This window comes from Myxine glutinosa, chromosome 5 (assembly GCF_964187855.1).
Source record: "Myxine glutinosa chromosome 5, kmMyxGlut1.1, whole genome shotgun sequence".
NCBI classification, from domain to species: domain Eukaryota; kingdom Metazoa; phylum Chordata; class Myxini; order Myxiniformes; family Myxinidae; genus Myxine; species Myxine glutinosa.
In genome coordinates, this window is record NC_136265.1 from 33,312,256 (window position 1) to 33,333,044 (window position 20,789).

Below are 20,789 nucleotides of genomic sequence, written 5' to 3' on the forward strand. Positions count from 1 at the left end.
CGTGTGTTTAAAACATGGGACTTCTTCTGGATTCTTTGAAGTTAATTAGCCTAATCGACTCAGGAGATCATGACGATCATTTTGGTGGGTCACATTCCACATCAGAAAGCTCCAGTAGAACTCCACAAAAAAAAACATGCCTCACACACACATGCAACTCATCCATTTATAGTGAAAGTGCTTGTGCATTAAATAACAAAACAGGGAAAATGTGTTTGTAGTTGACATAGTCAAACATCAATCATACAACATTTCCTGTTTACTTCATGGGTCCTTGTGCAAGTCATCTTTCGAGACACAAATTGAACAACTTGAATTGGTTTATATATGTTATTTCTTAGATCAACAAGACTCAACTTCACAGCACCATAATTACGTTGACAACATAGATGATATAGTGTTGGTTGGCCATGGCCTGACAAGGCGACATCTTTCCTTTGCTGACCAGCACTGCAACCATGCTTGATTTTGACCTTGGTCAGCCCAAGAGTTTTCAAAGTCTTCCATACCTTCGTAGGTACATTCGGAATTGACTTGCCAGGTTGTTTTTAGTCAAAAAGTTCAGTTCTGGAATATGGATGTCATATCATTTTGCGGTCATAATCTTGGAGTGGTCCACCAAGATAACTGTATGAAACTTGAGCGAGGCTGGATGAATACCAGCGACGCTGCTGACATTTGTAGGAGATGATCAAAGCGTAATGACCGTTGTGCCTCTCGTCCATATGATGGTGTATAAGTCACCCAGTTAACGGTTGGCACAGGCGTATGGGAAATGAATCCCACTCCACAAGTAGAAGAATGATTGGCAACCTCCCGCAAGGTAAAACAAAGAATAAGGAGAAAAATATTCCAAGGGGCATCAGATAAAGTTTCTGGAACCAAAATGACCAAGACATTTAGGACAAAATAAACATGGCTGCCTGTAAGGCGCACGTGCAAAAGCAGGAAGTGATGATGTTAGTGTGGTGAGAATAATTGGGGATGCTGAAGTCGTAGTCCTAATCTTTCAGGAAGGCGTTTACGCAAACATTTTGAGATATGCTGGTTTCTTTGTTGGCAGTACCTCCAGCATCTGGTTGAGAATCAGTTAATCATCTTTGGCGTGTGTGCGCATGCATGCATGTGTCCATTCCGTAACCTTTTTACCATTACCCTTATGCTGAGAATATGGAGATAATAATTAAAAAATTGGGTCAAAATGTGAAAGGGCAAAGTCATAGTGACTATAAATAGCCCTTATTAGCCCCGCCGCAGCGCGTCAAGCATGAGACATCCTGTTTTTTTATCGCTTTCGTGTTTCTTTTTTTAACCAATTGAGCATTTGTCATCAAATCTTCAGCAAACCTTTTTTATGAGAATATGGAGAACACAAATTAATCAAATGTACAAATATTTTCAACTCGTTTTTCTTAAGTTTTGAGTGCAAAGCGGACGTGGATGGGCTTTGCATTTTGATGTGCTTTCTGGTTAGCTCACCTGGAACTAAGGTCAGGGGAGCTTATGCGATGGCCTGTCGTCTGTCCGTAAACACTTGAAACTTCTTCTCCAAAACCACTGCTGGGATTGCGACTAAATTTGGCACAAATTATATTTGTTGTGTTGTGACTAAAGTTTGTTCACGGCATAAAAAGTTCGGGGTCTAAGTGGGTCTACCGGGGGTCAAAGTGGATCCAGGTTTGACCACCCAAATGGTAATTTGCTTTTTCCTCTGAAGCTACACACACTATTTCGATGAAACTTTACCACAACCTTCACCATCCGAACTGTACCAAAGTTTGTTTACGGCATTAAAAAAAATCTTCCCCTTTGGGGATCTACGGGGGGGTGGGGGGGGGGGGTCAAATTGGGTCCAGGTTTGATCCCCCAAAATAGATATTTGCTTTCTTCTCTGAAAGTACACACACGATTTCGATGAAACTTCACCACAGCCTTCATCACTCGTGATGTACCAAGGTTCGTTCTTGGCATTAAAAAAATATGCGCCTTTGGGAATATAGGGGGGGGGCTGCCCCCCGAAATAGGTATTTGCTTTTTTCTCAGAAACTACACATGCATTTCTGATGAAACTTCACCACAATCTTCATCATCACTGTGGTGTGCCAATGTTTGTTCAAGGCATTGGAAAAATTGTGGTCTGAGGAGGTACACGTGGTGGGAGGGAGGAAGGGGGGGGGAGGGAGGAAGGGGGGGGGGAGGGTTGCCCCCCAAAATATGTATTTTTTTGTTTGTTTGTTTAAAGTTTTATGATTATATTAGTATGATTCTACATGCTGCTCTGTCTTCTAGTAACCATTGAAATTGATTTAAAATTCCTTTAGTCAGTGCAGTATACTGTTTATTCTACCAGGTGAGTGCCAGGAGTATTGCCTCTATGTTTGAGTTTCGAGCTCATTATTGTTTGTTTCTGCAGATCCATCGAAAAGCAAATTCGGAGGGAGGTTTGAAGGTGGGAAAATCGGAAAAAGGGATAGAGCCAAAAAGAAAAGGAAGAGCAAACCAAAAACGACCGACTGTAAGAGCAAGGACACACTCAAAGATTGTTCCGTGGAAGTGGTTCCTCGAAAACGCAAGAGGGAAGAGATTGAAGAAACCGACGGTGGTCAATTTGACGAGGAGAAGAGCGTTGAAGAAAAGGATGATGTTGAAGCAGTCCAAAAGAGAAGAAGAAAAAATGATGAGACTGGTAAGCATTCACTATGTCTTGAACATTAGTTTCTGTCTAATATTGCCTCTGACCCCTGATTGGCATGATGCTGCCTCCGACCAAGCCTTTATGATTTGTCCTGTTAAGAGAAAGCATTGGTTAAGAACCTTTCCTGCTTTAAAGCCTCCCTGGTAGTAGAAATATTGCTTTATTGAAGGAAACGCTTTGCATTATAGTTGTTGGCTAATCACTTTGGTGTCATTACCCTCGCCAAAGGAGAGGGTATTGCATTTGAGTCCGTTTGTTTGTTTGTTTGTCTGTTTGTCCGCACATAATAAGTATTATTTTCTCTGCAACGTTTGTCCGATTGACAGGAAATTTTCACGATCGGTGCACCTCCTCCTGTATAATTTTTTTAATGATAATTATGATGCCATGGGTCACGTGGTATGGGCGCCATCTTGGAAAAACTGAAAACCTTTCCACCTCTATATCTCCGAAAGAGCTGCATAGAAAAAAATGAGACATGGCTCATTGTAAAGAACTCTCCATGGGGAATAACATATGTTAATGGTGATGTCATAGGTTCCTCCATTATGACGTCATAATTTGACAAGTACAAAACTTCATCCGATCAAGATGGAATTGATTGAGTGTCTTCTATGGATAAATTGGTGGAGAAAATAAATAATGATTGTGTCATCGGTCATGTGGTTGGCCACCATATTTGTTTTAACACAAAAGCCTTAAAAACCACTGAAAACACGTCCTGGCGAGGGTCTGCAATCTCTGATTGCTCTTTCTTGTTGTAAATGTGTTTAAAACTCAGGAATGGCAGGAAGTCATTTGTGGATGCATGAAGGGTAGAAGTAGGATCCTTGCTATAATTCACGTACCAGTGTGTGTTTGGCACACAACTCCTCCTACAGTTCTGGGCCGATTACATCCAGACTTGCTCCATTGGATCAGCATGACCCCAACTTCTGTTATAGGGGTGGGTGTTTAGGGGTGTTGGTCGTATAGGGGTGTTTTTATCTGTGCCGGTGATCTTAGGGGGGCGTGGGAATGGGAGATATGGAGTGGAGTTGGGTGGGGTGGGGCTGCAATAACAGCATCCTCTGATTTGATGCTTGGATTTACAAAATAATCTGTCAATATTACTAATGAGGATGATGAGCTGTTTTCCTCAAACTACTTTCTTGTGCTTGCCTGAGTCCACATGAGATTGTAATTCAATGGCACCTTTATTTGCCACAGAGAAGTACGTACCAGCTCTACATGCCAAGGACTCGGCTTCCCATTCTTCTCGACCATTTCAAAAACATGGAAATTTTGTCGTTAGTTCTGCAGTGAATTTACACTTTCATTTTGGCATTCTAAAGAAGAAAATCAAACAAATGTATATGGTATAACTGTACGGACTCAGAAAAGACACTGAATTGCGGACTGAGCATGCCACTGGACTCTCTCACTGCAAGGTTGGACCGGAGAGGAAGTGGATGTGTGAGTGTCGATGTTCGAACATGTCCATTTTGCCATGACAGAGTAATAAAGTCCAAACATTACATAACCGCATTTTATCACCGCAAGAAAATGTACAAAAATGTTTTAACTGATTAAATAAGGTTAAAAAAAAGTATCCCAAATCTTAAATGGCAAAATCCTGGACGTCTTTAGACAAGTATTTAATAAAAACTCGGCCAGATGGAGATTTAAGGGCCGAAATGGAGGATGTCTCCGGGAAAACCCGGACTTGTGGTAACTCTATTTTATAGCCTCTTTGAAACTCACAGATGGCATGCAATATGTTTGTGAAGTGCAACATATGCTGTCTTTTGATTAAACCCATTGGCGATGGGTTTTGTATGCTAGTTTACCACAAACATGATGTATCTGTGTCCTCAGAATCATGGGATGAGGTGGAACAGAAAGAGCAGACCAACGAGGAAAGGGCACGGGGAATCGACAGGTGTCAAAAGTACCACAAAGAAAGCAATGGGAAGGATAAAGAAGAGATTGTGGCAGAATGCATCATGGAGGTTAAAGAGAGTGCACAACAGGTTGCTTTGGGAGGAAAAGAACCCTCGAGACGGAAAAGGAGGAAGGCAAAATGGACTGAAGCGAGCCATTTTTCCCTTCGCGTAATACCAAAGTGAGTATGTGCTCCTGTCTTAATTATTTTTCGTTTGAGGTTCTCAAATGCAAGCATTCCTTTTTTTGTTCAGGATTTATTCAATTGATCTTTTACGTAGCACCAATGTTGATTGCCGCACGCACACGAAGCAAAAAGTGGGGTTAAGCAATTGGTTCACTTTTTCTGTCTGTGCTTTTTTTATTTTTAATACGACCTTTAAAATACCAGTACACCCGCAGACTCCGCGAGGGGCAGGATGGGTCATTTCTCTTTGGGGTATATAGATTACAGTCGATCTATGGGTGGGTCTCAAGAACATTGGTTGTGTGCTCATTTACCAAGTTTCTTGTGAAGAGATAGCCAAGTCGTTTAAACATTTGAGCAAGCACCTCAATTCAAAATCGTTAAGGAACGGCTGGCTTGGCAAGCGCTAGCTAGCTGCTTGGTAAAGGAGCACAACCCGAGCTTCTCCCTTTCAGTTTCATGTGAAACAGCAGGAGCGAGTTTCAAAAGTTTGCTACGAAAAATGCCAGGGTAGTGGCAGAAAGGGCCATGTTGTTAACCCAACATTTGTGAGTTATATAGAGTACAGTAGATCTTCGCTCAGTTCTGCAAGTAAACCTTACTTCATGGATGTCGGGATTCCTCCAAATTTCTTAATTTAGTGTTATAAACGGCATAAGCGACTGTTTAAAAAGCTAAGCATACGTGTTTGTGGTGTGTAATATTTTTACTTCCTGTAGAAGCCGTTGCTCCCACAGAAAGACCATTATAACTACAAGCTATTTATACATGTTAACACTGCAGGAAAAACGCCTTGGGGAAGTGGGATATTATTGGTATAAATGTTGTTTTGTAATAACATTAACAATATGCGATTATTATTAATTTTGTTATTAAAAGCGTCTTTGGAAAAATGCCACGATAAAGCTAGTTTAACATTTATATACACCTCAACGTGCAACCCCATTGACGGCAACGGCGGGCAAACTCGCTCAGGGGGGAGAAAGCCCCCTTGGGGAGGGGGAGGGCAAATGAATGCGCGACAACCTTCATTGTGTAACCCTTCGTCATCCTGTCAAGTTTGGTTGAGATGGGTAACGAAAGTAACGACAGAATGTATTGGCGTCAAAAATTCATCAGACAGACAGACACAAATGGCGTATTTTAGTATGATTTATTTTATTTCAATTTAATTATATACTTTAACACAGACAACACAAATTGCCCTTTTGGCTTTTCAAAACCCTTCCGTTTAGCAATACTTGGACAAAATATTATGGCATCTTACATCATCTCGACCAATCAAATTTGCTGCTCGCAGACCCTGCCCAGGTCCTTTTTTTTTTTCCTCAACACTATGTGGGGTAAGATGTTCTATGGACTCTCTTGTTTCATTGTAACTAGCATATTACCTGAGGGTGATTACGTGACTGTGAGTAAACTCACACATGCAATTCTGGGCAACGCCTCAACCAAAAAGCCTCAACCTCCCCTTCCCAACTCTGTCCCATCTTTGCTCCCCCAATCCCTCTCACCACATGTCCTCACCCTTCCCCTTCTGACCCTAAGGTATCGATCCACTCCCCACACCCAAGCCTTCAAGCCCCCCCCCCCCCCATGCCCACATGCTCCTCTTCTACAGAAAGTCCTCAACCCCACCCTCCCCCTTCCAAGGTTGTCCCATCTTTACCCTCGCCCTCCTCCCATTCATAAAAGCAAATGGGCATTCCCACATCAATACAGTGACGTAACGTTTTCTGTAACACAAGTTTCTGCAACACAATACAAGTGACGTAACGAATATGTAACGTTTTCTGCTCCACAATCATGCTATCGCTGACTTCACAAGCCTGGTGTTGGCTTAACGGTTAGGGTGCTGGCTTGGGACACGAGGATCCTGAGTTCGAATCCCGGTTGATCGTTGAATTAACGCCAGGGGGGTTGACTCAACCTGTCATCCTTCCGAGGTCGGCAAATTGAGTACCAGCTCGCTGGTAATTGGTGTACTGCATCAGCGGCACAAACGCGCTTCCAGAGAAATGATGCAACCAGCAGCCACAGGCTGCATACGAAACAGCAACAACCGACTTCACAGAAAACCACCAGTCACCTGTTCAACTCACAATTTGAGAAAATAGTCAGAAGTAATAGCAAACCTGCATAACGTCCGCAGTAAAAGCTCTACTTGAGAGAAAAGGTAATTCTCGAGGGTACTAAATCGACGGCCGTCGTATCGAAATTGTGGGCGGAATCGGGCGAACTGTCCAACCAGTGGGTGGAATTTGACATGCATGGCTTCTTTTATAGTATCGATTTCAGTTTCGGTTACTGATGATTGAAATGATTGGAAAAATAACATGACAATTCGGAGTTTCTGCTCAAACATTGGATCTGACTGCTGGTTGTATAATTTCATGGAGCCCAATGTTGCAATTCCCTTCATGGATAAACTTGGCTGGGTGTTAGTACCTCTCTCACCAGCCAAGGCACTTCAACAAAGGACTCGATCTGTGAAATTCCAACCTGGATTTCTCCCAATTGCAAGTCCTCCGTTCTGGATTTGGTGATGACGAACTTACCCGCAAATATCTCCTGTCAACATCTCCCTGGCCATTCTCAGAGAGATGCCTCGATGCTGGTGAGTTTGGCATTTCACTCAGACAGATTGTCAAGGTGTGCAAGCCGACATCTCTCTTCAGGACCGGTCGGTCTCCCATATGTACGGCCCGTGATTTTAACTCGGCCTGGGAATTCTTCCACACAAACCTGCTCTCTGCCATGCACAGATTCATCCCATCTTGTCGCCAATTATCCTACCCTTCTACTGTATTAGAAAGAAAAAAAATACATAATGTGAAGCACATCGTGCAACATTAACGCATTGTATAAACTACTCGGTGTGATTCTGGTTCTACGCCTGGGAAAATCTGAGTATATGGGGTGGGAGAGTGGGTGGGATTGGGGGAGAATGTGGAGAGGATTGGGGAGGGGACCTCGGGGTAGAAAGTGGAGTGAGGGAGATACCTGGTCACCCAGGCCAACCTGAGTTTGGGGGTGAGGATGGGAATGGGTGGGGTTGTGGGGAGCTTTGTGTCGGAAGGTCAAAGTGCAAAACGATATTGGAGGATTGGACACACTTGATGCCAATTATGAACCCCGTAGGCCAGATGGTGTGGCTGGTGGATCAGAACACACACACACACACACACACACACACACACACACACACACACACACACACACACACACACACACCTGGTTACTCCCGCCAGGGAGTAATGCATTCACTCGTGTGTGTGTGTGTGTGTGTGTGTGTGTGTGTGTGTGTTCGTATGTTCGTGTGTTCGTGTGTTTGTGAACAAGATATCTGGAAAAGTTCTGAACGGATTTGGATGAAAGTTGGTGGGATGATTGCCCTTGGGATAAGGAAGAATTGATTAGTTTTTGGTGAAGCTCAGGATATTATTCCGGATCCAGGAATTTTTTTTGGAAATTTTTTGGGGAAAGATTTTTTTCTGTTTTACTGCATTAAAGCTTTTATTCTTATTCTTAAATGATGTTTTCTCCTCTAATTCCGAGATATATCAAAATAAATTCTCTGATAGGGCTTACTTTCTTTTTCATTTATTGTTTTGGGGAGAGGCGATGTTGAACAAAACGTATTGTTACGGTTCTCTGCCGCCCTTCTTACCCTCACCAAGGGGGGATTAAGCCCCTTGTTCTTTTTGGGCTTGGCGGAACTGAGAGACTTGAAACGCCTCTTCCGGGCAAACGCAAGGTAGGGTTTCGGGACCAAGTCTTGCTCGTACCTAAATCCCTGCGCCGCCACGGAAGCGGGGAAGCAAGCCTCGCACGAGCCACATGTGATTTGGGTACACCGAGCGGATTGAGTACCATGTGGTCCATGCAGTTTCCTAGTAGTGGAACCCGATTCGAGCGGTTCCATTCGTACCACGCTCAGTCAATGAGGAAATCACAGGAACGATCGAATGGAAGGAAGAACACAGGTTTAATTATTATTCCCACACGTATGTACAATGATCGGTAGACGCAGAGACACAGAGCAGCACTTAAACAGTCTTATTCTTAACCCCCAGACTCGGGCCCGTCACACTCACACAGGGAATTGCAGGCAGGATGATGTTCCAGCCAAACGCGCCGACGTGGTCGTCCAGGAACGGCCCCGTCCGGCTCTCCATGGTCCCAGCACGTCCCGTGAAGAAGGCAAGCAGGCGGTGGAAGGATCCTCATAGCGCGTCTCCTGAACAAAAGGCAGCCGATGAGGTAGGAAGGAAAACGTACGCGTCTCTCAGCCCGGCTGGCGGTTACACAGCGCGTTATCACTCGCGTAACTCAATGCAATGTACACGGCTCGGCTTCAAGCTCAACCGAGTGTCACTTTCATATGAGCGCCTATCCTGGTTCATGCGCGTCTTCCTTCACTCGATGCCAACTCAGTCCTCGTACCTCGATTGCTGCTTGAACTCCTCTGCTCACGCGCTCTTCATTTACTGCTCGCGAGTCCTCCTGGGGTGCCAACTGCTGGTGGCTTTGCGCAACGGCTTATATTGATACGCCCCGAACCTTCTCGAACCTTCTGGAACCTTCCAACCACGCCCTGTGACGCAGTGCTCCCGCCACACCCTCTGAGCCCTGATTGGCGGCTCGCGCTTACCGTCAGCTCCTCTGCCGCCCTCATTCGGTCCCGCCCCGACCCTCCTAGGCCTGCCTCGTGTTAATTCGCGCCAAAATGAACCAAAGGCAGCACAAAGAGGCATGAGGCTAGGGAGGTGGGATAGTCAATGGAAGTAGAAGTAGGACCTATTCTCCTTACTCTACTCAACGCAGTACTAACATAGGAAAAGGACTAAGCTCACAAATACTAAGAGATAACTACACTATCGCGAGGCTACATGTTGTTGTGTGACTAACTATGAGGGGGGAATTTAACCTTTATTATACAAACTGTTACCAAAACTCAAAACCGCAACAGTATTATTCCAACTAAACCCACGGCGGGAGTATGCGCTCTACTGAGTGGCGTTCTAGTTAACCATTTGTTAAATAGAGCAGCAAAGTCAAAACGTGGTGAACAATTGGAAGGGGGAGATAGCCTCTGCTGTTTCTGCAGCCCACGCCGTTGCCATTTGATCACGTGTACAGGCAAGTAGATTGTCAGTGTCTCCTGCAATCGAGCCCACCTTATGTGTGCAGCAGATGAGGTGCTGCAACCTATGTTAGTCATGGTCCGCTTTGGCAACCTTGAACGAATATGAACTATGAATTATGGAACTATGAATGCAAATTATCGAAGTATGAATGAATGCGAACATATGAATGAAATTGAATGTTTTATACTGTAGCGGTTACCGCTGGATGTACATAATCGCCTTGCACCGGCCAGAACACGGCCAGACGCGCCTCTCCCGGGCATGCCCGGACTCACTGTTCCCGGGCACGCCCGAACCTCCCGGGCACGCCCGGTCTCGTCTTTCCCGGGCATGCCCGCTATCGCCTTTCCAGGGCTCGCCCAGAGCGTCCGGGCATGCCCGCTATCGCCTTTCCAGGGCTCGCCCAGAGCGTCCGGGCATGCCCGCGATCGCCTTTCCAGGGCACGCCCAGAGCGTCCGGGCATGCCCGCTATCGCCTTTCCAGGGCTCGCCCAGAGCGTCCGGGCATGCCCGCTATCGCCTTTCCAGTGCTCGCCCAGAGCGCCCGGGCACGCCCAGCCTCGACTTGCCAGGCCGCAGCCAAACACGCCCGGGCAGGTCCAGACTCGCCTTTCCAAGGCTCGCCCTTGATACCCGGGCATGCCCGGTATAGCTTTTGCCGGGCAAACTTCCCGACATAAATGTGTATAAGTAGGGGAAAAAGGTTGATACTGGGACACCCGCACCCAAACCCACTGGGACACCTAAAATGGGGCTTTTTGACTGGAAAAGCGGGTGAAAAGGCACAAAATCGCTGAAAAATGGCCCAAAAGTCCTAAAATCGTTGTTATTTTGCCCCAAATCGTGTGTTTTTTAAAGTGGGTTTTTGGAAATCATGAACGTTTTTCCGCCATACACTCTGCTAGTTTCGAGTGGTGATGCCGATAGGCTTCACCCTCGAAACGCGCCGTGTTTCGACGGGCAGCTTGTATAATCCTGTGGATGATGATATAACTTTTTTTAAAGACAAAGCGAAGGCGGAGCCGAGCGGCGTCATATAAAAAAAGTTATCAAGTTAGTAATTCTCTAGCCTCGCCGTTGGCGAGGCAATACGGGGTTCACTGTTTGTTTGCGGTCCTTTGGTTTATTGCCCCTCCGCTTATTATCCTTCTGTTTGTTATCCCCCCACCTAGACCCACCCCGATCCTTTTGAGCAAATTAGATTTAGTAGATTATCTATACTTCCATTGTACATCCCCCCTTTAGCAAGAGGCATGATATCCAAAAGGAACCGATGTGTTCCCATCATTATTTAAATATCGTTTATCATCATATGCACCAAGTGCCTTCTTAAGAACTTTCTCGGAATATATTTTATGTTTATAACTTCTTATTCCTTTAATATTTCTGTACACAACCTCCTTTGTATCCATCGTGTTTTTATAATCATCAAATCCGAGAGTTTGTTTTATAACCCCCTTCTTTATTCCCTTTAGCTTTTTACCAGTTTTGTTTTTTGTAATTCTTGTGAGTAAAATGAACCCAATATTTCTTCCCCATTCATATCATATAATTTGTAAGTCCAAGGGACTGTATCCATTACATCAATGATTTTAAATAATTCACGAGTCCATTTTTGTGTATAACCTTTCTCAAAATGGCTTTTCCATCTATATATTCTTACAATATCACCAACTTTAAACTTGGGCTTTCTTAAATTAATCTCCTTTTCATATTCTAATTTTGTAAATGTTTCTGATGGTTTTGATTTTGTTGATGAATGAACTGTATTATTGTAATTATCTACAATATCCTGAATTAAATAGACCCATTTTTGAGAACCGAGTTGTGTGAATTTTTTATATAATTTCTCTTTTAAAGTACGATTAAAACGCTCAATAACAACTGCTTTTCCTTCATTAAAGGTGCTGTATAATTTAATACCCTTCCCCTTAAGAAATTTCATGAATATTTTGTTATAGAACTCTGTTCCCTCATCAGTCCATAACTTCTTTGGTTTTCTTTTATCCCGATCAAATATTAGCTTAAAGGCTAACATTAAAGTATCACCCCTTTTATTTTTTAAAGGGACAACCCAGGCAAATCTACTCCTCAAATCAATAACGGTTAAAGCATACCTGTATCCCCTGTCATTATTCAATTCAATTAAATCAGCGGACCATATGTGGTCGGTGTATTTAGAATAAACCTTCCTTCTTTTAAACTTTGTGATTATAGGTTTGTGTAATTCATTAGCCAAAAGCTCCTCAGTCTTGATAACATCATTGGAGTTTAATAGTTTTTTGGGAAATAACCAAGACCAAGTTTCAATTTAACACTTATCATTTTTTTCACAATAAACCTATCAACTTTCTCTCTCAATGTCGGATTTCGTATCAAAGACAAATTATACAACATTTCTCTGTCTGATTCATGTTTTTCATCCAATGTGGTGGTATCCCCATAAGCAATATCATGCTTCATACACACTTCATCAACCCTATTTTTTGGTCTGGACCAAGGTTTAGGATTGTCAGTCTCATCTAATCTTTTATCCAAGTTTGTTCCTGGACCACAGAAAGAATACCCTGGAAGGTGTAGTTCCCCAGGAATTCCAGTTGTTGTAAATTTACTTCCTGACAAAAACTTTTGTATATCCCCTCCACTTTTAGGAGAGATGAATTGGCACTTTTTAGAGCCACATACTTGACATATTCCTTTTTGATAAACTCTATTATTTTTAGCTTTAACATATAATACACTTTTAGATTTAGTTTTCTTTTTACATTTGAGACAATAACTCATATTTATTTATCAGAAAAATTCCGACAGAGTATCAAAACCTTTTTAGTTTTCAACATATACATTTCTATCTTAATTTTTAAAACATAAAGAATCCTTAGAAATGTCTTCACTTTCTCCTCCATTTATTTACAAATAAAACTAACTAAAGTCAATACCACTTTCTCGTTTAGATCTCCTCCCTGAAATTGAACTCATCTCATCCGTTTTTAAAACCAATTTTTTCACAAGAGTCATTCTTTCTTTATTTTCCTCTTCGGTGCGTTGAGATTGATTTATTTGTTGTAATACATTTAATCTTTTACGAATCTCACTGATTTCCATCTCCCTCTCCTCCCTCTCCTCCTCCTCCTTCTCTTCTTCAATTCCTTCCTTAGCCCTTACAACCCTTGAGCTTGAGTCCCAAATAATATTATACATATACTCATCTGGATTTTGAGATATTCTTGTATCTATAATTATTTTTCTCATAATAGGATACCAATAAGATTTGTTGACGATTTCTAAAAGAGTTTTATATTTCATAACTTTGAGAAGTTCATTTTTATTTAATACTTTAATCAAGTCTCTATTTGTGGGTTTAACAATATCAGTATAAGGCCAGTTTTTAATGACAAAATTTCCATGTGTATGTTCCAATTCGTACGGTATGTAAAACCGAGCACCCTTTTCTTGTAGGTATCCTTGAATACAAAAATTATAATTCTCTTGTAGTCTTCTTCCTGCCATTTATGTATCAGAAATATATGTGAGATTAATATTATGACAGGTAATACCACCCCATCTTCCCACTACCAAATCGGTTTGTATTCCTCGGCTTTCTATCCTTATCTCATTACCTTCCTTCTTTGTCATGCGAACCATCGCAATACTATCATATATTTTTATTTTCTTAAAATCACGTATTTGTTGTTTACTAATTGTACTTCCACATAAATCCTTATCTTCACCAAGTGGATAATATTCTTCTTTACGAGACTGATTTAAATCATGTAGGTCTTCTAAGTTTATTGAAAAAGACCAATTATACCCTAAATCAGGCATATCATACCCCCATTTATTAATTCGCATATTAACTAAATGTCCTTCTTTATAAAATTCAATTGTAAGCAGGTAGTTAAATTCAATGAGGAAAGGTGTATGGTCAGTATAACCAGGTGTTGTGGTTGTAAATTTTACTTGTTTCACAAAACGTGCTGTTTTATTTAACAAGTGTGATAAATCACTTAATCTAATTAAGTCATTCGCATCTGTAGGGTTTGGATAATTGATTAATTTATAAGTATTCTTCATATTAATATTTTTACTTATACTATATTTTTGTCGTTCAGCCTGTGCCTTTGTATAATAATTTGATAAATCAATATCCTGGGAGGATTTTCCAAAGATAGAACCATCTTTTCCAACATAAGTCATTTATATTAGATTAAAAATGATATCATAAAAATTTTCATTATTGTTGAGTTGAAATAATACATATAAACATAATTGACCACAACATTTAGAATTAATTTCTTGAACTTGAAATGTTTGATAAACACCATTCTGTAAGAATTGTATTACTTCAACAGGTGGTGGCATACCATAACTATCAAAATAATATTTATCCTGACTATTATGAATACAAACCCAATGAGAACCATTCTGTGTGTCTAAATTCATAATAATATTCTTTGTATTCTTATTTATATGTATTAATTCATCTCTCATACAGATTACCACATTATCAATTTTTAGTGTTTTACAATACTTGGTTAGTTCTATATTTGACGTTGTATTCTTTCCAAATTGTTTAAACCATTTATCCATTTATTTATGAGAAAGATACAATCCATTACCCCGTTTAGTTAGTTTAACACCCGCTTGAGCGATAGAGGAAAGCATATCACCAACCAACAATCTAGCTTTATCAGGCAGTGGGTGAGTAAAATCCACAATTACACCACTTCCACTAATTTGTTTCTCCAACTCCTTGTTATGTCTTTCCAATTCTTTTTGAGCTTTTAGTTGTGCCTTCCTTTCGTTAGCAGTTTTTACCGCTGCTGAAATACCACCAGTCAATGCTCCCGCCGCACTTAAACCAGCAAATAAAGGAATTAGAAACGGGAGAAATCCTCCTCTTGACTCGTCTATTGAATATTTCTTTAACATAGGTTTCGTCATTTTAATTTTAAGTGATCCAACATCATTTAGTGTTTTTGCTTGTGTGTGAGTGAGTAAAACATCAATTCTTACAGCTCCTTTTCTTTGAATTGTATTAACATTAATAATACAAGGCTTTTGATTTTGAATACAAGATGTTAATTTATTAAGATTGATTTGATTAACATATACCCCTACCATTTATTTATGAGAAAAAACCTATGTGATATTAATCATAACACCATTATCTGTATTAATCTGTAATTCTGTTTCCTCCAAAAGCAAACAATAAGCATCAACTTCTTCATTCTCCCCTCTTTCAATGTATAGAGAAGTATCCACTCGATTAGACTTTATAGTTTCCTTTTGAGAACTCAGGTCAATTGCGTAGATTGTATATAAACCTTTAAATGCAACCATATCCAAAATAGGATCATTATTACCATTACTTTCACACACCTTTTGGTAGGACTTGTAGGCTTCCGCATAATCATTTTTTTCCCAATCAATTTCCAATCTATCTCGTGGATAAAATGTGCCATCAAGAGAAACCCGAAGTTGTTTCACCTTAGCATTATCACTCAGCGCATTATTCTTATTAGTACCCTCCTCTCCATCTGGTTTTTTTAAAATGAGCCAGAGGTATCGTGGCTTTCCTTGAAGAACACCCAAATTCCAAGTGTAGGTAGTGTGTTCCAGTTTAACGTGTTGACATCTTCTTTTAAGGTATGATACATTTAGCGGTTTCTTTGAGTTAAGTCTTCTATTTAACATCTCTTCCGTTTTAAGATTAGGAGTATATTCACTGATATACCAACACAAATCATTAATAACAAATTTATTGTTGTCTCCAAAAGCATTTTCATCCCCAAAAAGCAACCTATTTACATTATCATTCCTTTGTAGTTGAAATCTAATTTTAAGACCATACAAAACTTTATCATAATCGCAAAATCCAAATATACCTTTAAGAGGTACTGCTACGGTAAAACTATTCACTGCTTTTGTTTCATCATTATACATTGACTTCCTTTGACTATAACCAGGGTCTGTGTTTGTTCCCGTTGACATATCAGGAATAAAGCCTTCAACAGCTCCCTTACCCATTCTATCACCAAACGAATATAGTGTAAATTTCATCATTTCAGATGTAGCAGAGACATAATCAACCGCTTCAACCTCTTGTGTTCCAATATACAGGCGAACACTGTCAAACATTTTCCAGAAGAAATCATTTACGAGTGTAGCATTAGTATTATTCGCAGCCTTAGTGAATTTAAATTTACACAGCAAGAAACTATCAGCTATATTCAAGTAAGTTTGTTGATTATTTATTTCAAAACTTTTTGTTCCGTTTGAATTCCAGTCTGTTCCTGTAATAGCATTTACCTTAAAATAGTCTTCCTTTTTAGTAGAGTTTGAAATGATAATCGTATCATCCAAATCATAGATACTATCAATCGCTTCCATACTTGTATTTATATAGTATTAAAATTGTTGAAACCCTGACCCAAGTATTTTAATGATTTTTTGTCGTTCTTGTGAAGATAGTTGAGTTTTACCTTGTAATTTATGGGACTCCTTTTGAGCATCTTTTATACTCTTTACAACACCCGCTACATTTCCCATGAGAGAAGCAGTTGAACCAATTAGGTCTTTATGTTTAAGAATGGTTGAACCAATACCCATTAGAGTATCAATTATCCCATCTCCTTTATTTCGAAATTGATGACCCACACCCCGTTGTCTCTTAGGTTTATAGTATCCTTTACCCACATACCTTGTATAGTCTGGTGAAAGGAACATGCCCTCCCCTGTAATTATTTTATATTTTCCCAACTCGTGTTTTCTTACAATAACCATTATTTATTTATTGAAAAACTTCACGTAGGTGAATTCTGATGGATATAATTTCATCATTAAAGGATATCATACGATTATCTTGGTCGGTTATCCTAAAATTTACTCTGTATATGGTTTTTCCTGACACAGGTAAATAGACAAGATTTTTTGGTTCCATATTAAATTTATAACCAATCGGGGTTGAGTATGCACTGAATGAAAATATTGTATTTGTTCTTATTCCATCGTTATAAGCACCATCAATCAAATCACAATGAATTAATACTGAATTTATACTGGAGGATATTTGGATAACATTATCACTGTAAAACGTCCCGTTATTTTCAATCTTTTTTGAAGAGAAACCCAATAGCTCTCTAAACGAATTTTCAATCGTGAAATCAACTTTATAATTATTTTTAAGTTTAATAGTTGATTTTGAAGTGTGTGTTTGAATATCTATTACAATATTTTTTGGTTCATCACCTTTTTCTTTCATAAGGCGAGAGACTTCTGAAGATATTTGAGAAATCTCGTAAGCTCCGGGTGAAACGGTTATAGTTTTGTAGGCAGTGCCTGGATTATAACTAAACTTGTTGTTTTTCTCTGTGATATTAAACAAGGTATTGTAAGTTTCCATTGACAACAAAGATGCCTCATATGAGGTAAGGGGGTCAAGTTGTAGTGGGTAAGGGAATGAAGCTGTGTAATCGCTCGTTGTGAAATTAAAACTAAGAATTGTGCTTCTCATCTTATTTAATATCTAATAAAATATCTTTGTATTGACATTTATTAATTATTTTCATATTCATCAACTGATCTAAAATGGCTGAGGATTCATTAAAACAATTGTTGTTTCCAGCCTTCTTACTACCTAATAACAATAATAGCCTATTAACTAATTGTGATGGGTCATTTGGAAGAAAACTAACACCCGAACCAAGCTTACTTAAAGCATCAATAATATGTTTCTCCTTCTCGTTCTTCTTACTTTTACCAGCAACAGAAACTCCATAATCAAGTGTATTTAGCAACTCAATATATACCCTATCTTCCTCTCTTTCCATATCAAGTGGTTCCTCAAAATATTTTGAACCGCTGAATCCGGGGTTTGTTAGAAGAAACATTAATCTTGGAGTTAATTTAACATTTGGTTGAGTAGAACTCAAGAACATCAATTCATCATTAAATATCAATACCTTTTCTTCCACAAGATGAAACACTGCTGGTTCTTCTGTTGGAATGAGACCTGCTCTGGTTTTTGAACCCGCCGAATATTCATTGTTTTGAAGAGCTTCCACAACATAATTAGGGGGTTGATTTACCTGCTCAAGTTTCCGAAATAATTCTTCATCATTATATTCTAATTCACCAAGTTCTTGTTTTGTTATCTGACTAAAATCTTTGAGCATTTGAAGTTTTTTCGGAGTAAATTCTACCGTGGGAACTGTAGGTGAGTGTTGAGTTTTCAAAAGTGGTTTAAAGAATTTCTCTTGTTTTCTTTCAAAGGCTTCTTCACCAGTTAGTTTCTGTTTCCGTTTCTTCTTTATCTCTTCCTGTTGTTTAACAACTTTTGAAACTAATTGTTGATGTTCCTTAAACTTTCTTTCTCTTTCTTCGGTATTCATTTAGTATTGAAAAATATCATTTAGTATCTCATCTTGTTTCACAACAATATATTTATATTTTCCAATCGTGTGTTTCATATAATTTTCAAATTCTTTTTTACTACATAACGTAGAGCAATTATCTCTCCAAAAATTATTTACATCTATTGAATTTAACTTAAATAAAATAAAAGTATTGGCATTGTTTCTTATTGAGCGTCGAGGGAGTTGAAAATATGATTGACTAAGATATATACAATTACAAGAAGAATGTCTCCCTCTTGTATAGTAGCTATCCATTACTGTTTGGTTTCTCTCATTAACACAATCATCAAAGATGACGAGGTTCTTTTTTGATTTATCTAAATCTTGAGGTGAAGGTATATCATCCGTATTATCACTGAGAATACAAGTTATGGGTTTCGATTTTGATTTCTGTGTATCACAAAATAATTGTATTATATCATCAATATTATAATCATTTAGTTTGTTTTGAAGTTTAAATAAACCGATAATGTCTTCCTTTTTAAGACCCGCATTAAAACCCTGTGAGAGTAGTTGATACTCGGGTTGAAAACTTGACTTTGTAAAAATTATTAAATTATCATAATCTAAAAAATTAGGACCAAGGAGCATCTTTAAAAGTAAACAGGTTTTTCCACATCCGCTTGAACCAACTATTAGACATCTCAATGAATTTGGAATGTTTTTATGGTTATTAAATTTTATCTTATTTTCCCAAACGGGTAAAAAATCATTCATTTATATATTTGGAAAACAAGTTATCCAACTTTTTTTGAGCTATTTGAGAAACTCTATATTTTATCCTGAGTTCAGGTTTAATTTCAAAATAATTCATTATTTTATTTATGTAGTATCTTGTATTAACATTTCCATTAAAATTATTTTGAATAATAAATATCATTAAACCCTTATACATTTCCTCAATACAAATAGTCTCTTCCCTTGAAAGAAATGGTGTATTATCATCACAATACTTAACATTCATCTCTCTTATTAATCTTGTAAAGTAATTCATTTTTGGTTCTAATTTAAAAGAGTTATATATTTTTTTATATTTTTTATTATCATTAATTAAAATTAAATCACAGAAAATACATTGTTTATATAAACCCTCATTATTAAGCCCTATTCTATCACAAGCCGGACAATTCTCTAATTTATCATATGGGGAGTCTGGAAATTCTAAATATCCTTCAGAACTTATCATATTTATGTGGTAAATTTTTACTTAAACTAAATGCAAGTTTATTCACTAATAAATACAATGTTTCACAACACAAAAGACCAATTTCAATCTATTACCGAAGGTTCTATTGATTGTGTCAAAGATGTAAAGTTGAACAAAGATAAATATGGTAATTTTTGGGTTTATCCCGAATTAAATGATAATATTAGTCCATCAATTATGTTTAAAGGCCGCGGATTTTCTATTCCAGCTAAAAAATCGATAAAAGTCCATTTGGATCATGTCTCCCCCCTTCTAATGGCTATTTATGAAAAGATTGGTGAAAAATTAGACGCCACTTCTTTGGAACTTAATGATAAGACCATCAACTCAAGTAAAGGAGATGTATGTATATTTTTTAATAAAACAGATATTGATGTTAATAATAAAATCATAACCGGGGAGATGACATTTAGGTCAATTATATAATTAAAGATTATTTGAAGATAACTTTTAATGTTAAAAATATTATTATCCAAAAGGATATTGAAAGAAAAATTATTGGGCTCGATGGAAATGTAATTTAGTTTAAGTAAAGTTTTCATATATAAATGGGGCACACAATTCAAAACACAATTGATTTCTTCAGCGGAATTCTCAGAGATCCTCTTGAAAAAACTGATACGTTATTGAGCCACTCTCCTCCAAGATATTTGGAAAGAAGCTCAATTAAAAATATATCTGATTTAAAATGGTCTGTTGGAGAGATTCATTTTCAGATGTGTAATAAAAAATTTATTAGTGTTGATACAATAATTATTGATCAAATTAAAAAAGCTTTCAATTTGCTAACCCTTAAACAAAAAACATTTTATGATAAAACTATGGGAGGGTCTTTTGGATTCACATTTATGAATAAAGTTAAAGATACTTGCGGCGGTTATTATTTAAAAGATTATGTTGACCATCTTATTGGTGAGATGGTTTATTGTAATTTTGAAGGCATCATGCATCTATCAAAAATTGAAATAGATCATAAGGAAAGAAATTTTACTTTAATGTTTAATTTAGACAAATTTATACGCTTGTATTCAGATCAACCAGTTCAACCATATCCCAAAGAAGAAAAAAGACAAACGGCTTATGATGATTATCAAGATTATTTGGAAGAAGAAAACTCTAAAAGAATTTTAAAAAAATATATAATTAAAAGTGGTTCGCTAGAAACATATACACGTCTTCATCCAAATTCACCTCTACCATCTGACTCTGA

The 20,789-nt window shown here is 38.6% G+C and overlaps 1 protein-coding gene across 6 annotated transcripts in view; it reads left to right on the forward strand.

Annotated features, from left to right (window-relative positions):
• Positions 1-20,789, forward strand: part of LARP7 (La ribonucleoprotein 7, transcriptional regulator) — a 63,976-nt gene that overhangs the window by 19,717 nt on the left and 23,470 nt on the right. For all 6 annotated transcript variants that reach the window (XM_068117424.2, XM_068117423.2, XM_078777840.1 and 3 more), the window contains 2 exons: positions 2,414-2,686; positions 4,553-4,799. In XM_068117424.2, coding sequence (XP_067973525.1) covers positions 2,414-2,686; positions 4,553-4,799 — 520 coding nt within the window. The remainder of the gene's footprint in view (positions 1-2,413; positions 2,687-4,552; positions 4,800-20,789) is intronic.